Source organism: Lithobates pipiens, unplaced genomic scaffold (assembly GCF_037356315.1).
Source record: "Lithobates pipiens isolate NorthernLeopardFrog02 unplaced genomic scaffold, aLitPip1_a1.2 Scaffold_18, whole genome shotgun sequence".
Lineage (NCBI taxonomy): Eukaryota > Metazoa > Chordata > Amphibia > Anura > Ranidae > Lithobates > Lithobates pipiens.
Window position 1 is genome coordinate 134921172 of NW_027507758.1, and position 22652 is coordinate 134943823.

General features: G+C 43.3%; 1 protein-coding gene across 7 annotated transcripts in view; it reads right to left on the bottom strand.

The window, feature by feature from the left end:
• The window catches only part of FAM120B (family with sequence similarity 120 member B), a 199259-nt gene that overhangs the window by 13022 nt on the left and 163585 nt on the right, over window positions 1-22652 (bottom strand). For 6 of the 7 annotated variants that reach the window (XM_077486155.1, XM_077486154.1, XM_077486153.1 and 3 more), the window contains 2 exons: window positions 16977-17088; window positions 2020-2148 (listed from right to left, as the gene is read on the bottom strand). In XM_077486155.1, coding sequence (XP_077342281.1) covers window positions 2020-2148; window positions 16977-17088 — 241 coding nt within the window. The remainder of the gene's footprint in view (window positions 1-2019; window positions 2149-16976; window positions 17089-22652) is intronic. The other variant, XM_077486157.1, reaches the window with a different exon arrangement.

Consider the following 22652-nt stretch of genomic DNA (forward strand, 5'->3'; position numbering starts at 1 on the left):
ACCAATCAGTTAAAGCTGTCATATCTTGCTGTCCTGGCTTTAATAACTTCAATACCAGGCACTTTCGCCCCTTCCTGCCAAGAACAATTTTGAGCTTTCAGCGCTGTCGCACTTTGAATGACAATTGCACGGTCATACAACACTGTACACAAACTATATTTTTATCATTTTCTTCCCACAAATAGAGCTTTCTTTTGGTAGTATTTGATCACTTCTGCAGTTTTTATTTTTTGCTAAACAAACTAAAAAAGACCAACATTTTTGAAAATTAAAAAAAGTTTTTCTTTGTTTCTGTTATAACATTTTGTTTTCTTCTTCACTGATGGGCACTGATGAGTGGGCACTGATGAGGTGGCACCGATGGACACTGATAAGGAGGCACTGATATGTAGAATTGATGGGCACTCATATGCAGCACTGATGGTCACCGATTGGTGGCGCTGATATGCAGCACTGATGGGCACTGACAGGCGGCACTGATGGGCACTGACCAGCAGCACTGATTGGCATTGACAGGCGACATTGATGGACACTAATAGATGGCACTGATGGGCATTGATTGGGCTTGATCAGAGGCTTCTTATCATGATCGGAGACTCTCTATCGCCACGCTGTGTGCCCCCGCAGGCGCACCGGCATGTTATCCTACTAGATGTCATATGACACCCAGTCAGGATAACAGAACAACTTCCCGGCCGTCATTCTGTTATAGGTCGGGCGGGAAGTGGTTTTTAAAGAAGAACTGAACTGGGAAAGCTGTGCCCAAAAACAGGCAGGTAGAGGACAAATGACTAGGTACCAATATTGTCTATAGTCTCCCTGCAGCTGATTTTTTCCCATTACCGATGTAAGGTTGGTATACACAGGACGGATTTTCGGCCAGTATCATCAGAAATCGGTCAACATTTGGCCAGTGTGTACACCGGCTTGTCTGACAGAAGTTGGTTTAACGACCAGCTTTTATCGAACATGCATGCTGGAAAACCAGCATCGGATCAGCACTTGCAGCCAATGTCTGCGAGTGCTGATTAATATGTTCTAGAGGGTGGGGGGTATTCTCCCTGTCAGAACACAATAATTCAGCGGGGGAGATCACCACACTAACATCGCTTAGTTAGTATGGCGACCCCTCAGTTTTTTTTTGTTCAGCCTGCTGGGTTAAACGGAAAAAAAATTAAAAATTCCTGTGTGTACCTAGCATTACCATGAAGGAAATAAAGAAAAACAGCAGATATCACCAATTCTTCCATTCTTACACCAAATATTCTGAGATTTGCAGCCAGAGGCAGAAATGCCTTAGATCATAGTGCAGATATACAGCTATTAGGCTTTAGGCACAGACCTAGACCTAGGCACCCTCACAATACCAGGACAAAATACATATTTTTGAGGATACTGAGACATAATTAATTCTAAATGTCCCCTATAATACACAACAAATCTTTACTTCTTTAGGTCAGTTCCACTTTAATATGAAATAGGTAGTCTGCTTTTTGTTGCTATAGGCAGTAGGAAAATACCTGCTAGCACACATTACACGGTATATGAGTCTCATAAGTTCTTTGCCCTTATAGTCATGTGTAGTTACAGGTATGTGATGACAAATGTGAAACCTAAAAATGTAGTCTTCAAAACAACCCATCAGACATGATGATCATAGATAAAACATTTCTTTCATCTCAACCCTGTGTTTGATTAACAGGAAAAAACGGGAAACTCACTAGTACTAAATATAATCACTTTAAATGTCAAAAGTCCTTGAAATGTATAATTTTGTGCTTCATTTGATTAGTTTGGCTGACGCTAGTGACATTCTTATGAGTCTGAAAGCAATGTCAATTTTATTGGGACAAATTCCTCAATGACTGAAGTAGGTGGTTTATATGGGTAGATCAATGCCTTGGTACATCAATGTTGCCTTTTTTAAATGAATGTAGACTGGATTTTTTGACAGTATTGTGATTTTATTTATTGTGGCAAACACCTATACTATTTATCACAATATGTTTACAAGCATACCTCTATTTTTTTGCTGCCTTTGAACATTCCACTGTTGGTGTCTTTCAGAATGATATTCATACTGAGGATTGTATTCAGATTGCTGATGTCTGCTAAACGAGCTACCGGAACTCCCAGAACTGGACCTTGCTGTAGAGAAAAAACACAGGCATAATAGGTTGTTCTCCTAATTTTAGGATTGATTTGCATGAAGGGCTAATTCACACCACAATTTTTGCATTATGGATGTGTTTTTGCATGCTTGTTTTTTATGCATTCTGGTGCATTTTTTATGCGCTCTGATGCATTTTTCCCCTCTTTTTTTCTTCATCTAAATTCTGGACATGTGCGCTCTGGTACGTTTTTGATGCATCTGGCTCCATTCCAGATGTGTTCCATACAGAAACAAATGCAGCATGTTCTACTTTAGTTGACTCCACTGGAACACACTGGTGTGAACTAGGGCCATTGGAATACAGGGAAAACACTGTGAATACGATTTTGATCCAGATTAAAAATGCACTGGACTGCATCTGGTGTGAGCCAGCCCTAATAGTTTAGCACACTGGTACTTCACACTGGTGAAGATTTTCGATAGACACATCAATAAGTAATCAAACCAGTAATCAATCTTTGATTACACCCCACCAATTGTTTATCATAGTAGCAATCAAGTTTTGGCTGAACTACACCAACAGTTCATCCCACTACCAAAAATGAATCATCTAAGTACTCTTTTTTGATTGACCTCTGCTAATAGTCTATTGTAAATATCCATAAAAACCTGACTTTGCCAACCCCAAAATCTACAATATATTAAAAAATTGATAGACTTAGAGGAAAGCCTAAAATCAAATTTTGTTAATATATTCCTTAAAATAACAAAAATTCAAATTCTTTGGCCAAGAATATACACAGATATACACAAGCCCATGTTGCCTGTCAGTGTCCAATCATAAGTATGGTATATAATCCACTTGCATGCATATATCCACAAGCAAATCAAAGACAAGATAGCAGTATGGACTTGCTATATTGGCTTTGATTTGCTTGTGGATGTATGGATACAAATAGGCTATATTCCACTTTTTCAGCTTTTCAGTTATAATATACTTATGACAGGCAGCAAGGGCTTGTGTATGTCTGTGTATGTTTGTCTATGATCTTGGCCAAAGAGTTTTAGTTTTTGGTATTTTAAGGAATATATTATTAAAATGTGATTTTAGGCTTTCCTCTGTGTCATATCAATTTTTTTTTATATATTGTAGATTTTGGGGTTGGCAGTCAAAGTCCATTTTTTAATGGATGTTTTAGATTGAGTTTACTGATACCAATGACTCCCCCCCAACCATTATTCATTATATTATATACAATTTTTGCTGTAGTTAAAAGATCATTTTGCCAAGGATAGGGTAGAGGTCCTAGTATTGAGGTTCTTTTGATTGTGTTTTGGCTTCAATAGTCCATTCATTGTATTGTTACTCCATTTTTTATTGACCCATAGTAATAGTTCTTCACTCCGGTACTCCGCTGTTTGATTGTCCTCCATCACTAGTTCACACTTCAATTTCTAAACTTGTGCTACTATATTATATTATGTTATTCTATAAATTCCTTCAACATACCAGTGGCCACACACATTATCATTAGTATAACATGTAGGTGTGAACTAACTGATATACAGTACATAAAGAAATAGTTGATAATAGGTCATGTAACATTAAATTGTGAAAGGGTGTTGAGCCTTGCGCTAATGCTGGTGACAGACTTCCTCAGGAATGTCATTTTTGCTTTTGCCCATAGTTCTATTTTCAAGGTAGTATAGAATTTTTTTGTTACGAAGGTTTTTATTGCATAATTCTCTCCTCCTACTTCAATAAAAACTGTATACAAAGTAATTTGCCTTTATACATAATAATAAATGAAATAATATTAATGCTGAAATACCAGGTTTTATCATGTGCCCATGCAGCAGAATGATTAGGTCCTCTCCTTAAAGTATCTATATTTTTTTTATTATAATTGCAGTGAATGCTGCGAGGATTAAGGTACAACAATGCTAATGTCATCTAGAAGCAGGTATATTTATCACAGTATGTGTTTCAACCAAATCTGTGTCGACAAGAAAAAGGCAAATTCATAGAGAGCTTGTCATAGAACACAAGAAGGGAAGTGATCGGGGTGTGCTTATAAATCACTCCGGGATTCTATGAATAAAACTGAACTCTTCACTCATCACCAACACGGCCATGCTATTGATGTAAGTGATATGTACCTCTATAAACGTAACTAATGGCTCAGCAACATTCTATGCGTGTCACCTCAACAAAAAGCATTAGAGAAACAAATAATACCGGGGGTTTCTATGCAATAGTAAGGCCGAAAAGATTTCAACATCTTTGCTTGACACTGCCCACTTCTTGGCACTTCCAGCCACCTCTTTCTGAACCAGGCCATGTCTACAATGGACCAGGTCACACGGGCACTGAAGTCACTGGTGACACTACACCAGCAATAGATTCTCAATGGTTTAGCTTACATTATCTTATGAAGTTGTTCTGTTTCTAAATGAACTGGTGTATTGTTACTGTGATTCACTTTCTGCAGCTTTTCAGAGAGCAATAGATTGACTACTGATAACCCAAATTAATTTTGTAATTTAGTTGCTGGAGAAGTGTTGCCCTGATGGCAAACTCACCCTCCACACACAGCCCTAACTAGGAAGGTGCAGAAGGGGGGCGCTGTTTCTGAGCCAATAGTGTCTGGGGCCCACACCACTTGGCAGAGCCAGCTTCATGACACCAATTATCGTTTTAACTGTCTGTGAGGCCTCGTTCACACGGGCTTCAGCTTCTATAAGAGCAGTGTGAACAGCAAGCTTTGACAAAGCATTTTCAGAGCTTTCAGAAGACTTTGTTGAAGCTTTAAAGTACCATTCAGCTCCAATTTGTAATTGTAGAACACAGACCCTAAAGGAAGAGCTGAATACCACTTTAACCACTTACCTGTATGCCACCCGACTTTCGGTGGCTATACCGGGATGATGCCTACTGCTGCCAGGCAGCGTACCTGTATGCCGCCCAACTTTCAGTGGTAATACTGTAGCCACAGACATTATCCCAGTATTATTTTTTTAGAGCTGGCGGAGCACTTTCTAGCAAAAGCAATCCTAGCTTTTACAAGTGGTGGGAGCCAGGGAACCCGGGGTCTCAGCTGGTGGTTTTTCCTGCTGACCATAGAGCTGATCAGGGACTGGAACAGCCTTGATCATCTCTATGGTCTATGAAACTGGAAGCAACAAGTATTTCATCGCTTCCAGTTTCGCTGGTTGTAAACAAACCAATTCTCGGAATGTTTACACGTGTTGACGCCCCCAGCTGTGTGTGAGAGCGAAGCGTGCACCTGTGATCTCTGCAGAGGGTTGGTTTCTGCCAGCGCTAATGACTCCGTCTGTTTGGAGTCCATCCATTGCGGTAAGAGTCCAACTTTTTCCATTCAGGAAGCGATATTGGCAAGATTTGGAAGTTTCATCGAGCTTCTAAGAAAGACTGATTTCCTTGTTTTCTGCATTTTGTGGGGACTAGAATCACAACTATAGTCTCTTACTTGCGAGGACTTTGAGATTGAATATGTACCTTAGGGTATCCTACATGGTGTATTTTAGATTTTGGATTCATGCTTCATACACAATTCGCATTGGAATTTATTTTTATAAATTACATTATAGGTTTCACGTATATTTAGCGCAACTTTACACATAATTTTTTGATTTGGTCCATAATGATATTAGATGGTTTCTAGTTGCAGCTTTTGGGTTCATGCCAGCGCGATATTCTTGTGATTTTTGCTTTAGCATTAAAAAAAGCGCATGTAAAGCTCTTGAAAGAAGCCGCAACTACAATCCCAATGTAAAAGCCCGAGTGCTTTCACACTAAGATCCCTTTCACACTGGGGCGTTTTTAAGGTGCTTTAGTTTTAAAAAAAAAAGCGCCTGTAATGCACCTGAAAGAAGCCACAACTGCAATCCCAATGTAAAATCCAGAGTGCTTTCACACTGAGGCGCTGCGCTGGCAGGGCGTCAAAAAAAGTCCTGCAAGCAGCTTCTTTGCAGCACTTTTGGAGCGGTGCATACACCGCTCCTAAAGTGCCCCTTTCCATTGAAATCAATTTGAAGTGCCTGCAAAACGCCTGAAAAGCGCTTTTGGCAGCAACGTTTTATGGGCGCTTTTAACCCTTTATTTGGCCACTAGCAGGGGTTAAAAGCACCCCAATAGTGCTCGAATAATGCTGGTAAAGCGCTGCTAGTTTAAGCGGCGCTTTACGAGTGTTTTTCGGGAGCTGAAATTGTGAAAGGGCTCTTAAAGCACTTGGGCTTTCACATTGGGATTGCAGATGAGGCTTCTTTCAAGAGCTTCACAGGCGCTTTTTTACCACTAAAGCGCCTGAAAAACGCCCCAGTGTGAAAGGAGTCTAAGGGTTCTCCAAGACCTAAAATGTATTTTAGGGGTTCTCCTGGTATAAAGTTTTATATTATATATATATATATATATATATATATATATATATATATATATATATATATATATATATATGTCTTTCTCAGTTTAGGCCGATATGTATTCTTCTACATATTTTTGGTTAAAAAAAAATCGCAATAAGTGTATACTGATTGGTTTGTGCAAAAGTTATAGCATCTACAAAATAGAGGATAGATTTATTAGTAATGGCGGCGATCTGCGATTTTTATCGTGACTGCGACATTAAAGCGCACACATCAGACACTTTTGACACTATTTGGGACCATTGTCATTTATACAGCGATCAGTGCTATAAAAATGCACTGATTACTGTGTAAATGACACTGGCAGTGGTTAAACACTAGGGGGCAATCAAGGGGTTAAGTGTGTCCTAGGGAGTGATTCTAACTGTGGGGGGATGGGCTACCACTGACATGACAGCGATCACTGCTCCCGATGACAGGGAGCAGTAGATCTCTGTCATGTCACTAGGCAGAACAAGGAAATGCCCTGTTTACATAGGCATCTCCCCGTTCTGCCACTCCGTGACATGATCGCGGGCCCCCGGCGGACATCGAGTCATGGTCAGGGAGTACGCAGTGGAGCGTGCCCATAATGCCGCAATTTAAATGGGGCGTACCTGTACGCCCATTTGCCCAGCTGAGCCATTGTGCCAATGTACATCGTCGTGTGCTGGGCAGCATGTGGTTAAATACCAAAAGAAATCTTATTTATTAGCTATTTATTATTAAAATTTCATTTGGGTACAGTGTTGCATGACCGCACAATTGTCGTTCAAAGTGTGACAGCGCTGAAAGCTGAAATTTGGCCTGGGCAGGAAGGGGGTGAAAGTGGCAGGTATTGAAGTGGTTAAAATGGAACCAAAATTTGAATACAATGTTTGATATTAGGGCAGACTTTTGTACATACAGAATGGCCCTGGATGCACCTTGATGTTTTCAACCAGCTCTCATTGTTAAAAAAAATCAATAACATTTACTTAAAAAGACAGCAGTTGTGTGATGTAAATAAAGTGCATCTGTTTTTTGGTTTGTTACCTTATATACATGCCAGAATTAGAATGCTGCAATAAGGCACATATTGTTGTACCCCCAATAGCCAAAACAACAATACAATAACTGTTGTTATGGGATGCAACACAAGTATTTTAGAATGTGTACACAAACAATTTAATAACCTATCTTGCTACAGTTTGGCAGCCAATGCTTTATATACAAAAGGTGAAAGTCTGTTTATCAAGTGTTGTAAGAACATCAACAAGAGGTAATAACATCAACACTGCCAATAGCCACAGGGCATCATCCGTAGAAATGTACGTTAGTGATGGCCGAACGGTTCGCCCGGCGGTCGTTTCGCGGCGAATTTCCGACTTTCGCCGTCCGCGGGTTCGAACGCCTTTTTCCGTCGTTCGCCCCGGCGGACTTACGTGTTTAATGTATACAAGAACTTTAACCTTTCGTGACACGTTTATCATGTGTTACAGGACAACCAATTGAGACATGACAGCTCATGGACACTTGGACATTCCCCCTAACCTATAAATACACCCGATCCGGTGGCCATTTTACATTCTTTCTTCTGTCACTGTAGGGAAAGGATCCTGTGTGGAGTAGGGACAGAGAAAACGCTAGCTATTTGGTACACAAAAGTTCTTTTCAGGACTGGTATAGGTGTTAGGTCAGCAGCCTGAGTTTCTTTTGTCAGTTTAGATAAAGGGACAGAGCGCTGTATGCTGCTATTTTAGGGACAGCTCAGCCAGATTAGTCTTTCTTCATCATCATCATCATCATCATCATTAGCTGTTACTATCAGGTCCACAAAAGAGCTGTTCCAGCTAATCGTTCCAGCCTACTCTTTTTTGCCAATTTGTATAGGGACAGGCAGGAAGCAGTGTGTCAGGCAGTGAGGATAATTTTAAAGACTTGCTGTTACTATTAGTTCCACAAAGGTTCTTTTCAGGACTGGTATCAGTGGTACGGTAATAGGCTTGTACACGTATAATATTCTTTCTTCCAAATATAGAAAGAATATTATACTTGACTGCTGCCCTTCTGCTGCAGTCTGCTAATCATTCACAACTCACTTGTTCCACAAAAGTTCTTATAAGGACTGGTAACTTGGTCTGTCTAGGGTGCTACGGTACATAGGCTTGGGTGCGGTACAGTCTGCTGTTCTGTAAGGACCGCTATCGGCCCACAATAGATAGGGTTGCCGTGCACTACTGCTGACCGCTGCCCTATACTGCAGCAGTCCTTCAGCGGTATAGGGACTGACGCACAGTCTGCTAAACACTAATACACAACCTGCTTGGTCCACAAAAGTTCTTATAAGGACTGGTAACTTGGTATAGGGTGCTACGGTACATAGGCCTGAGTGCGTTACAGTCTGCTGTTCTGTAAGGACCGCTATCGGTCCACAATACATAGGGTTGACGTGCACTACTGCTGACCGCTGCCCTATACTGCAGCAGTCCTTCAGCGGTATAGGGACTGACGCACAGTCTGCTAAACACTAACACACAACCTGCTTGGTCCACAAAAGTTCTTATAAGGACTGGTAACTTGGTATAGGGTGCTACGGTACATAGGCCTGAGTGCGTTACAGTCTGCTGTTCTGTAAGGACCGCTATCGGTCCACAATACATAGGGTTGCCGTGCACTACTGCTGACCGCTGCCCTATACTGCAGCAGTCCTTCATTGGTATAGGGACTGACGTACAGTCTGCTAATCACTAACACACAACCTGCTTGGTCCACAAAAGTTCTTATAAGGACTGGTAACTTGGTATAGGGTGCTACGGTACATAGGCCTGAGTGCGTTACAGTCTGCTGTTCTGTAAGGACCGCTATCGGTCCACAATACATAGGGTTGCCGTGCACTACTGCTGACCGCTGCCCTATACTGCAGCAGTCCTTCAGCGGTATAGGGACTGACGCACAGTCTGCTAAACACTAACACACAACCTGCTTGGTCCACAAAAGTTCTTATAAGGACTGGTAACTTGGTATAGGGTGCTACGGTACATAGGCCTGAGTGCAGTACAGTCTGCTGTTCTGTAAGGACCGCTATCGGTCCACAATACATAGGGTTGCCGTGCACTACTGCTGACCGCTGCCCTATACTGCAGCAGTCCTTCATTGGTATAGGGACTGACGTACAGTCTGCTAATCACTAACACACAACCTGCTTGGTCCACAAAAGTTCTTATAAGGACTGGTAACTTGGTATAGGGTGCTACGGTACATAGGCCTGAGTGCGTTACAGTCTGCTGTTCTGTAAGGACCGCTATCGGTCCACAATACATAGGGTTGCCGTGCACTACTGCTGACCGCTGCCCTATACTGCAGCAGTCCTTCATTGGTATAGGGACTGACGTACAGTCTGCTAATCACTAACACACAACCTGCTTGGTCCACAAAAGTTCTTATAAGGACTGGTAACTTGGTATAGGGTGCTACGGTACATAGGCCTGAGTGCGTTACAGTCTGCTGTTCTGTAAGGACCGCTATCGGTCCACAATACATAGGGTTGCCGTGCACTACTGCTGACCGCTGCCCTATACTGCAGCAGTCCTTCAGCGGTATAGGGACTGACGCACAGTCTGCTAAACACTAACACACAACCTGCTTGGTCCACAAAAGTTCTTATAAGGACTGGTAACTTGGTATAGGGTGCTACGGTACATAGGCCTGAGTGCAGTACAGTCTGCTGTTCTGTAAGGACCGCTATCGGTCCACAATACATAGGGTTGCCGTGCACTACTGCTGACCGCTGCCCTATACTGCAGCAGTCCTTCAGCGGTATAGGGACTGACGCACAGTCTGCTAAACACTAACACACAACCTGCTTGGTCCACAAAAGTTCTTATAAGGACTGGTAACTTGGTATAGGGTGCTACGGTACATAGGCCTGAGTGCGTTACAGTCTGCTGTTCTGTAAGGACCGCTATCGGTCCACAATACATAGGGTTGCCGTGCACTACTGCTGACCGCTGCCCTATACTGCAGCAGTCCTTCATTGGTATAGGGACTGACGTACAGTCTGCTAATCACTAACACACAACCTGCTTGGTCCACAAAAGTTCTTATAAGGACTGGTAACTTGGTATAGGGTGCTACGGTACATAGGCCTGAGTGCGTTACAGTCTGCTGTTCTGTAAGGACCGCTATCGGTCCACAATACATAGGGTTGCCGTGCACTACTGCTGACCGCTGCCCTATACTGCAGCAGTCCTTCATTGGTATAGGGACTGACGTACAGTCTGCTAATCACTAACACACAACCTGCTTGGTCCACAAAAGTTTTTATAAGGACTGGTAACTTGGTATAGGGTGCTACGGTACATAGGCCTGAGTGCAGTACAGTCTGCTGTTCTGTAAGGACCGCTATCGGTCCACAATACATAGGGTTGACGTGCACTACTGCTGACCGCTGCCCTATACTGCAGCAGTCCTTCATTGGTATAGGGACTGACGTACAGTCTGCTAATCACTAACACACAACCTGCTTGGTCCACAAAAGTTCTTATAAGGACTGGTAACTTGGTATAGGGTGCTACGGTACATAGGCCTGAGTGCAGTACAGTCTGCTGTTCTGTAAGGACCGCTATCGGTCCACAATACATAGGGTTGCCGTGCACTACTGCTGACCGCTGCCCTATACTGCAGCAGTCCTTCATTGGTATAGGGACTGACGTACAGTCTGCTAATCACTAACACACAACCTGCTTGGTCCACAAAAGTTTTTATAAGGACTGGTAACTTGGTATAGGGTGCTACGGTACATAGGCCTGAGTGCAGTACAGTCTGCTGTTCTGTAAGGACCGCTATCGGTCCACAATACATAGGGTTGACGTGCACTACTGCTGACCGCTGCCCTATACTGCAGCAGTCCTTCATTGGTATAGGGACTGACGTACAGTCTGCTAATCACTAACACACAACCTGCTTGGTCCACAAAAGTTCTTATAAGGACTGGTAACTTGGTATAGGGTGCTACGGTACATAGGCCTGAGTGCAGTACAGTCTGCTGTTCTGTAAGGACCGCTATCGGTCCACAATACATAGGGTTGCCGTGCACTACTGCTGACCGCTGCCCTATACTGCAGCAGTCCTTCATTGGTATAGGGACTGACGTACAGTCTGCTAATCACTAACACACAACCTGCTTGGTCCACAAAAGTTTTTATAAGGACTGGTAACTTGGTATAGGGTGCTACGGTACATAGGCCTGAGTGCAGTACAGTCTGCTGTTCTGTAAGGACCGCTATCGGTCCACAATACATAGGGTTGACGTGCACTACTGCTGACCGCTGCCCTATACTGCAGCAGTCCTTCAGCGGTATAGGGACTAAGAGTTTTGTCACAGGGTGATTTAAAAAATGACAGGCAGAGGAAGAGGCAGGCCCTTCCGCAGGGGTGGTAGGGGTAGGGCAGGAGCAACAGCCTTGAGCCAAAGTGGGAAGTTGCAGAAGGTGCGTTCAATTACTTTAAAGGACGCACCAGACTTGGTTGAGTGGCTCACTCAGCCTTATTCTTCTGCACCCTCCTCATCCTCTCGATCTGCACCCTCTTCTTCACTCTCTGCTATGTGCACCCCCAAAGACACTACCACCAACAACACCACCACCACCACATACCTTCCGCTTGAGTGCAAATGGGGGCCTTCATGCTCCAGTGTTTTAATAGGGACCCCCGTATAAAAAGCATGAGGGTCAAGGACCAGTACTGGGTGGCAACGTACTTAGATCCCCGGTACAAACACAAAATGGCGGAAATGTTACCGCCGTCGCAGAGGGCTGTCAGAATGCAGCACTTCCAGGCCTTGCTTCGAGAAATGCTGCATTCTGCTTTTGCGTGCGCTGGCAGAGGAGCAATTCCCACTCCCAGAGAAGGATTTGCGGGTACCAATCCAACAGCGCCTGCAAGAAGAGGCCGGTTTGAAGATGTGTTGGTGACTTCGGATATGAGGTCATTCTTTCAGCCGACCCATCGACAGGTGTCATCCGGATCCAGCATCAGGGAACGCCTAGACCGTCAGGTGTCCGACTACATTGGGTTAACGGCCGATGTGGACGCTCTGAGGAGTGATGAACCCCTAGACTACTGGGTGGGCAGGCTTGACCTCTGGCCAGAGCTTGCCCAATTTGCAATCGAACTGTTGGCTTGCCCCTCATCCAGTGTCCTGTCCGAAAGGACGTTCAGCGCAGCAGGGGGGATTGTGACCGATAAGCGTACTCGCCTAGCTCACGACAGTGTTAACTACCTCACATTTCTAAAAATGAATGAGGCATGGATCTCGGAGGAATTCAACACATGTGATCAGTAGACCATGTATATGTCTATAAACAATTTTTGGAATCAAGCACACAGACCTTCTTAATTCATTTGGCTCACTTCCCTGACCCAAAAAAGCACACCGTACTATATGCCCCTACCCTCCTCTTTGAAGAGGTTGAGCGGTGTCATATTTCTACTGGGGCTGCTTATTATGAGGGGTTCCCACCATCCCTGTGCTGTGCTGACTTCCTCCTGGGTGTTCTTATTATGAGGGGCTCCCACCATCCCTGTGCTGTGCTGACTTCCTCCTGGGGGTTCTTATTATGAGGGGCTCCCACCATCCCTGTGCTGTGCTGACTTCCTCCTGGGGGTTCTTATTATGAGGGGATCACACCATCCCTGTGCTGTGCTGACTTCCTCCTGGGGCTGCTTACGGTGCTGCTGTCAGCGCTGTATGTCACGGAGCTGCTGTCAGCGCTGTATGTCACGGAGCTGCTGTCAGCGCTGTATGTCACGGAGCTGCTGTCAGCGCTGTATGTCACGGAGCTGCTGTCAGCGCTGTATGTCACGGAGCTGCTGTCAGCGCTGTATGTCACGGAGCTGCTGTCAGCGCTGTATGTCACGGAGCTGCTGTCAGCGCTGTATGTCACGGAGCTGCTGTCAGCGCTGTATGTCACGGTGCTGCTGTCAGCGCTGTATGTCACGGAGCTGCTGTCAGCGCTGTATGTCACGGAGCTGCTGTCAGTGCTGTATGTCACGGAGCTGCTGTCAGCGCTGTATGTCACGGAGCTGCTGTCAGCGCTGTATGTCACGGAGCTGCTGTCAGCGCTGTATGTCACGGTGCTGCTGTCAGCGCTGTATGTCACGGAGCTGCTGTCAGCGCTGTATGTCACGGAGCTGCTGTCAGTGCTGTATGTCACGGAGCTGCTGTCAGCGCTGTATGTCACGGAGCTGCTGTCAGCGCTGTATGTCACGGAGCTGCTGTCAGCGCTGTATGTCACGGTGCTGCTGTCAGCGCTGTATGTCACGGAGCTGCTGTCAGCGCTGTATGTCACGGAGCTGCTGTCAGCGCTGTATGTCACGGAGCTGCTGTCAGCGCTGTATGTCACGGAGCTGCTGTCAGCGCTGTATGTCACGGAGCTGCTGTCAGCGCTGTATGTCACGGTGCTGATGTCAGTGCTCTGTATTACGGTGCTGCTGTCAGTGCTCTGTATCTCCTGCACCCTCTTGTTTGCCTACCCTGGTCCCTGACCTTCCCTCTCCTCCATTGCCTTCATTAGCTCCATAGTCCTGAATTGTCAGAACAATTTCCCAAATAAAAAAAAAATGCTTGTAGTTATCGATCCCAAATTCACCTCATACATGTATTATGCTATTGTCCAGGTGGTGGGACTACGTGCTACCCCCTAATAATTACCCCGTGGCCGCAAATTCGACCTAAAGGTTTGCGAAATTCGCCTCCCATTGAAGTCAATGGAGCCCGCGGCGAACGGTCGTTTTCGCGAACGTTTGTGCCCGTTCGCGTTTCGCGTTCGCGAAACGTCCCGTCGGAAGTTCGTCCATCACTAATGTACGTATGTCACTGCTGTGTAGAGGCCACTCCTGATCCTACAGGGCAGTGTTTACAAACCTCGTTCTTCAAGGACCCCCCCCCAACATGATATGTTTTGGGAATTTCCCCCATTCACCCAACATGCAGTGCAGTGCTTTTGTTTTCTGCATCAAAAATGCATAGAAAGTTCCAATGGCATAGTTCACTCCAGTGCAGTGCGTTCTGGTGCTTTTCAGTTCCAGAAAAAAAGTACATGTTGCTTTTTTGTCCTGCACAGAACTGTACTGAAATGCGGTAAAAAGCATAAAAATGCATAAATAATGCACTGGACCCCATACAGTTAAAAAAATAAACAGGAAAAATAAGGATCTAGAATGTGTCCAGAAACGCATCAAAAATGCACTGGAATGCATCATAAACACGTTAAAAACATGAATGCGATCGGAAACAGATGAAGATGTTTTTGTCATGTGAACAGGCACTTAGAAAAGGTGAAGGAAATCCTAAAAACATGATAAGCTGGCTGGTACTTGAAAACAGAGGTTGGGAACCATTAGCTGGCCATACATTGACCAAAATGAATTTGGTTCAGCAGGGACTGGCTGAATTTTGATCAGTGTGGCCCTCCCCACTTGTCAGAAGTCAATCGCATGATAGATTTCTGTTGAAGGGACACAGTGGAGAATTTTCCTTGAACAATTGCTTCAATCAGTGCATTTTGAAACCAGCAGCTGTCATGCCCCATACACACGATCAGAAATTCCATCAGAAAAAACTTGGATGGGTTCCGCTCAGTTCTTTGAACTTTTGACCGTCAAGAACGCGGTGACGTACACCACCACAACGAACCGAGAAAATGAAGTTCAATGCTTCTGAGCATGCGTCTAATTGTTTCTGAGCATGCGTCAAATTGTTTCTGGGCATGCGTGATTTTTTGCCCGTCTGAACTGCATACACACGAACGCATTTTCAGATAGGAACTTTTTCTGCCCGAAAAATAGAGAACCCGCTCTCAATCTTTTGCTGGCTGGAATTCTGCCAGCAAAAGTCTGATGGAGCATACACACGGTCAAAATTTCTGACCAAAAGCTCACACACGATTTTTGCTGGCAGAATTTCTGATCGTGGTGTGTATGGGGCATCAGATTACAATGTCCCAGTTAGTTATTCTGTTAGTTATTTTCCATTTAGCCCACTGGCTGAATGAAAAAAGACTAACGCCCCCAGGTGACATATGTGGACCTGTGCTTTGCACCCCTGGGTCGCTCAGTGGACATTAATTCTTCAAAAAAGTTAACTGCTCATATGCTTTCCTGCCAATGTCTTGATGTTATGTCTGATATGTTGTGCTCCTGTGTGGGTGAATAGTTGTTGTGCTGTTATGCTTCTTTATTACAATAAAAACTATTGTACCAGAAAAAAGACTAAGGGCCAGTTCACACCACATGCAGTCCAGTGCATTTTTTTTCTGCATGGGAAAGTAGGTTATATGGTTTTTAATGGCATAGTTCACACCAGTGCTTGCAGTTCCAGTGCATTTCAGAAAAAAAGAGTAGAACATGGCACATGTTTCCTGCATTGGACTGTGCTGGAACGCTCTAAAAAGCATAAAAAACGCACTGAAATGCACCAAAACGCACCTAAATGCACCGAAAACACACTAAAACACATGTCCTTATTTAAGGTTAAGAAAAAAAGAGGGGGAAAATGCACTGGACTGCATCAAAAAGGCGCATGCAGAAAAGCATCTGGAACACATCCGGACTGTGTTTCTAAGGGCCAGTTCACACCACATGTAGTCCAGTGCATTTTTTCTGCATCAAAAACACATGGAAAGTAGGTTATATGGTTTTTAATGGCATAGTCCACACCTGTACTTGCAGTTCCAGAAAAAAGTAGAACATGCCACATTTTTCCTGCACTGAAACGCTCTAAAAAGCATCAAAAATGCACTGGAATGCACCAAAATGCACCAAAAAGGCACTGGAACAAACATGTCCTTATTTAAGGTTAAGGAAAAAAAAGAGGGGGAAAAATGTACTGGACTGCATCAAAAAACGCACCAAAAATGCACTGGAACGCATCAAAAACGAGCATGCAGAAAAGCATCTGGAATGCACCCGGACTGTGTTTCTATGGTGTGGATTGGCCCTAAGGCCTCTTTCACAAGGGCAGCTAGGGGGTGGTATAAAACAGATGGCTGAGCTGCAGTTTTACCTCACAACCCCCCCGGTAAAATCCATTCCTATGCAAAAGCTGCAATGCTTTGCTCCGTGGGTGCTGCAAATTGTAAAGTGACGTAGAATAACAGGCAGCACTGCCTGTCAAACTCGCCAATTAAATCAATGGGGCTTCACTGCAACCACAAGACAAATGCTTGGCTCGTGGTTTCAATGCAGTAGCCCCATCATAAACTGCTATTTGTTAAAAAAAAAAAAAAAAGGCAATCAGGAGGCGGCAAGATTGCCTCCTAAATGCCTGATGGCGGCAACTTAGCCACACTCTTAAAAGTGATTCACAGTGGATTTCTTTTCAGAGCTAGTGTGTACCCAACCTAACAATGTATGGCCAGCTATTGCAATTGGGCTATGTACTAAACGCTGCACTCACCTGACAAGGGCCAGTTTTCTCCCTTGGGGTCTGGCTTCAATGTCCTGCCCTGCGCTGCACAAGCATCCGTGATCAGAGTCCTCAGCTTCTTAAACTGTGAGATTAATGTCTCCTGCAGCAAAATCATTTCACAATTAAAAGCTCAAATCTAATAAAAATAATGTATACACATTGATTGCACAATATACACAAATAATATGGCAAACAACCTGTAAAACACATCCTCCTATATATTGTATGTATAGTAAATACTGGTGTCATTGCTTATATCTTCAGAGCAGTGATAGCGTAACTAAAAAAATAAAACATATGTAGAAACCATGCGAGAGTCCTTCTTTGTGAGTTGTTTTGAATGTATTCTGTGACGGGATTCATAGTAAAAACATAAATAGAAGGATCTCTACCCAGAGAAGACTGGATTTGGTTGGATTCACACCTATGCATTTCTAGTGCTTTTTGCATTTTGCAGATTTGCACTACAGTCCATTTAACATGGGTTCCTATGGAACACGTTCTGTAGTGCAAATCTGCGAAATGCAAAAAAAGCACTTAAAATGCATAGGTGTGAATCAGGCCTCAAGGGTTAAAACAGGCAAGAGGAAGCGACATATCGCCTCCCAGCCACCCGTCAAATGCCCTCCAAAAAGTCACCCCCCACAGATTGCTCTCCAGTGGGCGACGCAAGTGTAAACGAGCCCTACAATGTAAAATGATAAGTACTATTCCTATTCTTCAAATGTAAATAAACACAGCTGCACACAAATTTTTCCTGGTTATGCTATAAATAATAGTTTTCATATTCAATAAATGTTTCTGTGTCCCAGGTCCAGATGAAATAAATACATGTTCTCTTTGAAGGAAGGCTGAAGAAAGTTTTGATAATATTCAGCAGTGATTCTACATGTTCCAGACTTGAATTGCATGAATTGTCCTCCATTGCCGAGAGCCGTGGGTGCCCCATCTATTCTCCGACATGTCTATCAGTAACTGACAGACAGAAGCACCATGAAGGGTCTTGCACAATGATCAGCTATGAAGCACATAGGAGACGATGTATTGGGCCACTGTGCAAGGGTGGACAGGCTTTGTGATGATAAACCATTAATCACATTGCCATCCAGAGATGTATTTGCACAGGTGCTTTTGGAATGCAGAGCCAATCATGGCAAGAAAGGCAAATACTCTTTTCTGCATGTCTAAAATATGTTTTGTATTGTTCGCCATTTCAGAAATGAGTGGCTGAACATAATGACGGATTGGAAAACAGGTAAACAGAATGTCTAAGCCAACAACAGGCAATGTCAAGGGAAAGCTTAACATGCTTTGGTTGGATTTGAACCTTTTACTTTTCACTTAACCTCCAGCATAGAAAACTTTGGCATACGTACTAACACGAAAAAAAGGCGAAAGGTGGCCACATGGCCGAGGGCAGATATCGCTGAATTATATTGTTGATAATTCCTTTGTGTGCAAGTGACTGAATTTGGTCATTTGCAGCAACCAACTGGAAAGACTGGAAATTGTTTTATATTTCTTTTTTGTAAATTCATTTTTCCTACTAATAAATCCAAAATGAATAGCACTGCATACCTCCCCTACCCCTACAGGAAGAAAAAGAAGGATGACTAGATTCCAATCTGTACTACATGCTTAAAGTCTAGGTTCACATCTATATGGCTGATGCGTTTTACAGGCACGTTTTGCATTTTTAAACCCTTGTTTTTGATGCGTTTTTGCTTGCAGTTTTCATGTTATTCCCGCTGACAGTTGAATGTAAAAAAAAGAATTGCTGACAAAACATTTCTGAAAAAAACGGGCCTGGTATGGAGTTGGAGGGGAACCCCACACAATTTTTTTCAGATTTTGGCGTGGGGTTCCCCCCAAATCCATGCCAGACCCTTATCCAAGCATGCAGCTTGGCAGGTCAGGAAAGGGAGGGGGAAGAGCGAGGGCTGCCCCCCCTCCGAACCATACCAGGCCGCATGCCATGCCTCTACCCCCCATGGCTTTACTTCCTTATGCTATGTTGATGGGGACAAGGGCCTCTTCCCCTCAACCCTAGGCTGTGGGGGTCTGTGAAGAATCTGGAAGCCCTCTTTAATAAGGGGGTCCCCAGATCCCCCCCCCATGTAAATGAGTATGGGGTGCATTGTACTCCTACTCGTTCACAAAAAAAAGAAAAACACATTGTTTGACAATTCCTTTATTAAAAATTTAAAAATAATGCCCCCCGATGTAGATCCATCGTCAATCAAATGCACTGCAAAATGCAAAACGCACCAACAAGCGCATTGGTGTGAATGTAGGGAAAGTGGTAGTAAACTCTCTATTTTTATGGTGATTTTTACATCACCAGCACATGCGCTCTGAAGAAATGGCATACCAATATTGCTCCTTCCGAGCTGTGTGTCATGAACAAGACTCCCACGCACATGCGCATGAGTGACGTCATCGCAGCTCGGCCATTCAAGCGGCCACAGCCTGCGAACCTTTAAGGAAGATTAGGTGAATATGGAAACCTCTGCAGCAGTGACAGCGCGCCGCCAAGGGGCTTCATTTCAAGGTAAGTCTTTCATAATGTGCTAGTATGAGATGCATCCTAGCACATTATGATATTGCCTTGCAGGAAGAAACTTTTTTTTTTTTTTTTAACAAGAGTTTACTACCGTTTTAAATGTGTTAGCACAAATTAAACTATTCCAGCTCTGATTTTTAATAGCTAATTTTTTCTATGTTAAAGGTCAGACTTGCTAACTAGACTTATTTTACTTCCTATATTAGACTAGTCTTGTTGCTTTCCAACTTCCCTTATTTAACCTTTTATTTAACCCTTTTGCTGCAAGTGCTATTTTTGCATTTTATTGCACACACACAAAAAAATATATTAGGCCTGAAGATTAGGTAAAACCCCCAAGAATCAAATAGTGGCAGTCCCAATTTATATGTCACTTTGTATAATGTAGCAAAAGTTTATCAAGTGTACATTTTCTGTAAAAATACAGTAAAGTTGTAGTGCATACAAATACAATATACGGTATTACCCATTTTTGGTGTATATATATATATATATATATATATATATATATATATATATATATATATATATATATATATGTATATGTATATATATATATATATATATATATATATATAAATAAAAGTATAAAAGATGAGTTTTTGCAGAGTAAATAGATACCAAACACGCAAAGCCCTAAAACCGTGAGTGGCCATGTAATGGGGCAGACTGCAAATTTTCTATAGGTGATGCTTTGAAAGCTCTTAACTGTGTATAATGGCCCTAGAATTATCGCGGTCACTTTAGCATGCATGGCAATATGTAACATTTGTAGTGCAATCAACATGTGTGTTTATGAACACATGTGCATGTATGTGTAGGCAAGAGGGCTCAACATTTTTGGTTTTAGTCATTGGGTGTCATTTTATTTTTTTTACAGATTTTTTTTCACTTAACCAAAAGCACCCTATGTAATAGCATGTTTACTACGACAGGCTCTCTTCAGTGAGACATCAGGGATCTATTCGACCCCTGCCTACCCTGCATGCCAATGAAGCTAATGGAGAACAGATCACACTCCATTATCTTCTTCCTTGGCCATAGGAGCTTGGAAAAGTGACAACTGAAACCATAAGTGACAAATTCCTTGTTGCATCCAGGCTAGCTAGGTGAAATCAGTGAAAGGATGTTTTCTGGTTTTCCTATCCTCAACCAGGCAAAATTCGCCATGCAGGCCTTGGGCACATAGGTGAGATAGTGAAGCCCAGGAGACTTGTGGGAAGGGGGGGGGTATGTTTGTGGGGGGGGGGGGAAAGTATTAAAAAGTAATCAGGCAGAATATTTACACACTAGGCACCTAGGAGTGTATGTAAACTACTGACAACCTATGGCGGTGGCAGCGAAAGGCTTAAAGGGTGCGTTTACCTTTTGTTTAAAATCAGTTATGCCATCTACAGGTACCAGTAGGTTAAAAAGTACTGTGCAGTCTAGAAATATTTAGCAATGCACTCTCCCTTAAACTGGGGTGTCACCTTCTCATGTGTATAAGCTATTTGGATTTGAGCACAGACATCTCTCAGTCTACAGTATATTGCATTGTGCAGAGAAGTTCTCCCACAGTACAAACAAATGGCCACTGCCCTCACCTATAACTGACCTTTGCAGCAAGAAGCACATGAAAGTTCAACGCATGCAAAAAAAAGAACAAAGAAATTCCCAGCTCAACTTACTGACCAGCCTGCAACCAACCAAATTTAACCCCTGTTTTTAACGCATACTGTTAGACAGGATAATTTGGTTGGTTGAAGGCTGGTCGGTAAGCTAAGCTGGGAATTTCTTTGGTTTGTTTTGCATGCGTTCCCCTACTATGTGCTCTTTGTTGCAAAGGCCAGTTATAAGTGAGGGCAGTGACCATTTGTTTGTGCTGTTGAAATACTAGTGAGGGGACGCACCTTGGCATCTTTACTGCTATGGTGCTATATGCTGGGTGCCTCTGTGCCTTTAAGGAGGGGTGGGCTCCCTCCAGGCTCACATGCCCTCTCCCTACACATTATAGTGCATATGCTTCCACTGTGGAGGCTCTCAAAATTTAGACTTAGGACCACAGAAAATACTGGGGTGCCTTGACGGGGCTTTGTAGCTTACGCTTGTATTTGCAAACGTGTGCAAACTAAACCCCTGTTTTTAATGCATACTGTTAGAAAGGATAATTCAGTTGGTTGCAGGCTGGTCGGTAATTTGAGCTCGGAATCTCTTTTGTTTTGTAGTTCTCCAACAGTGTCTGTCTGCCCTATACTGGCACTATATAGGGTTGATTTACCAAAACTGGAGAGTGCAAAATCTGGTGCCGCTCTACATAGAAACCAATCGGCATCCATGTTTTTTTGTCAAGATGGTTACATAGATAATCTGATTGAAGAAAAGTCCATCCAGTTCAACCAACAAAAGGGGGAAAAATATATATATAATCCTATATAAACAATCCCAACAATCCCATACCCACATTGATCCAGAGGAAGGCAAAAAAAAACAGCAAAGCATGATGCAATTTGCTCCAGCAGGGGAAAATATCCTTCCTGATCCCCCATGAGGCAATCAGATATTTCCTGGATTAACTTTACCTATAAAAGTTAGTATCTAGTTATATTGTACTGTATATGATGTACATTTAGGCCTGGTTCACAACTATCAGAACTATGCATTTTTTAGTGCATTTTCAGCTTTGCAGAAACACACTACAGTCTATTTAACATGGTTCCCCATGGGTCATGTCCACATCTGTGCATTTTATGGAAAGGGCCAGGGACCTTTTCCTGGTTTTTGGTTACATAGACTTCAATGGATAAAAAAACATGTATTAAAAAAAGAAAAATGCACCTGGAAAATGCAAACTACAACCTGCATAGGTGTGAACCAGGCCAAAGGAAAAAATCCAAGCCTTTTTTAACCACTTGCGGACCATCCCGCTATCGATATACGTCAGTCCTTTGACATCGAATACCGTTGTTATGGCAGCAGATAGCTTTCAGATAAAAGTGGTCTCTGTGGTGGTTTTGCCACAAGATCACTTTTATTGGTGACGAGAGAGGTGCCTACCCCCCTCCTGCCACTTCCCAGTGGTCTCCGTTGCTTACCGGAGCCGTCAGTAGCGGCAGAGACGA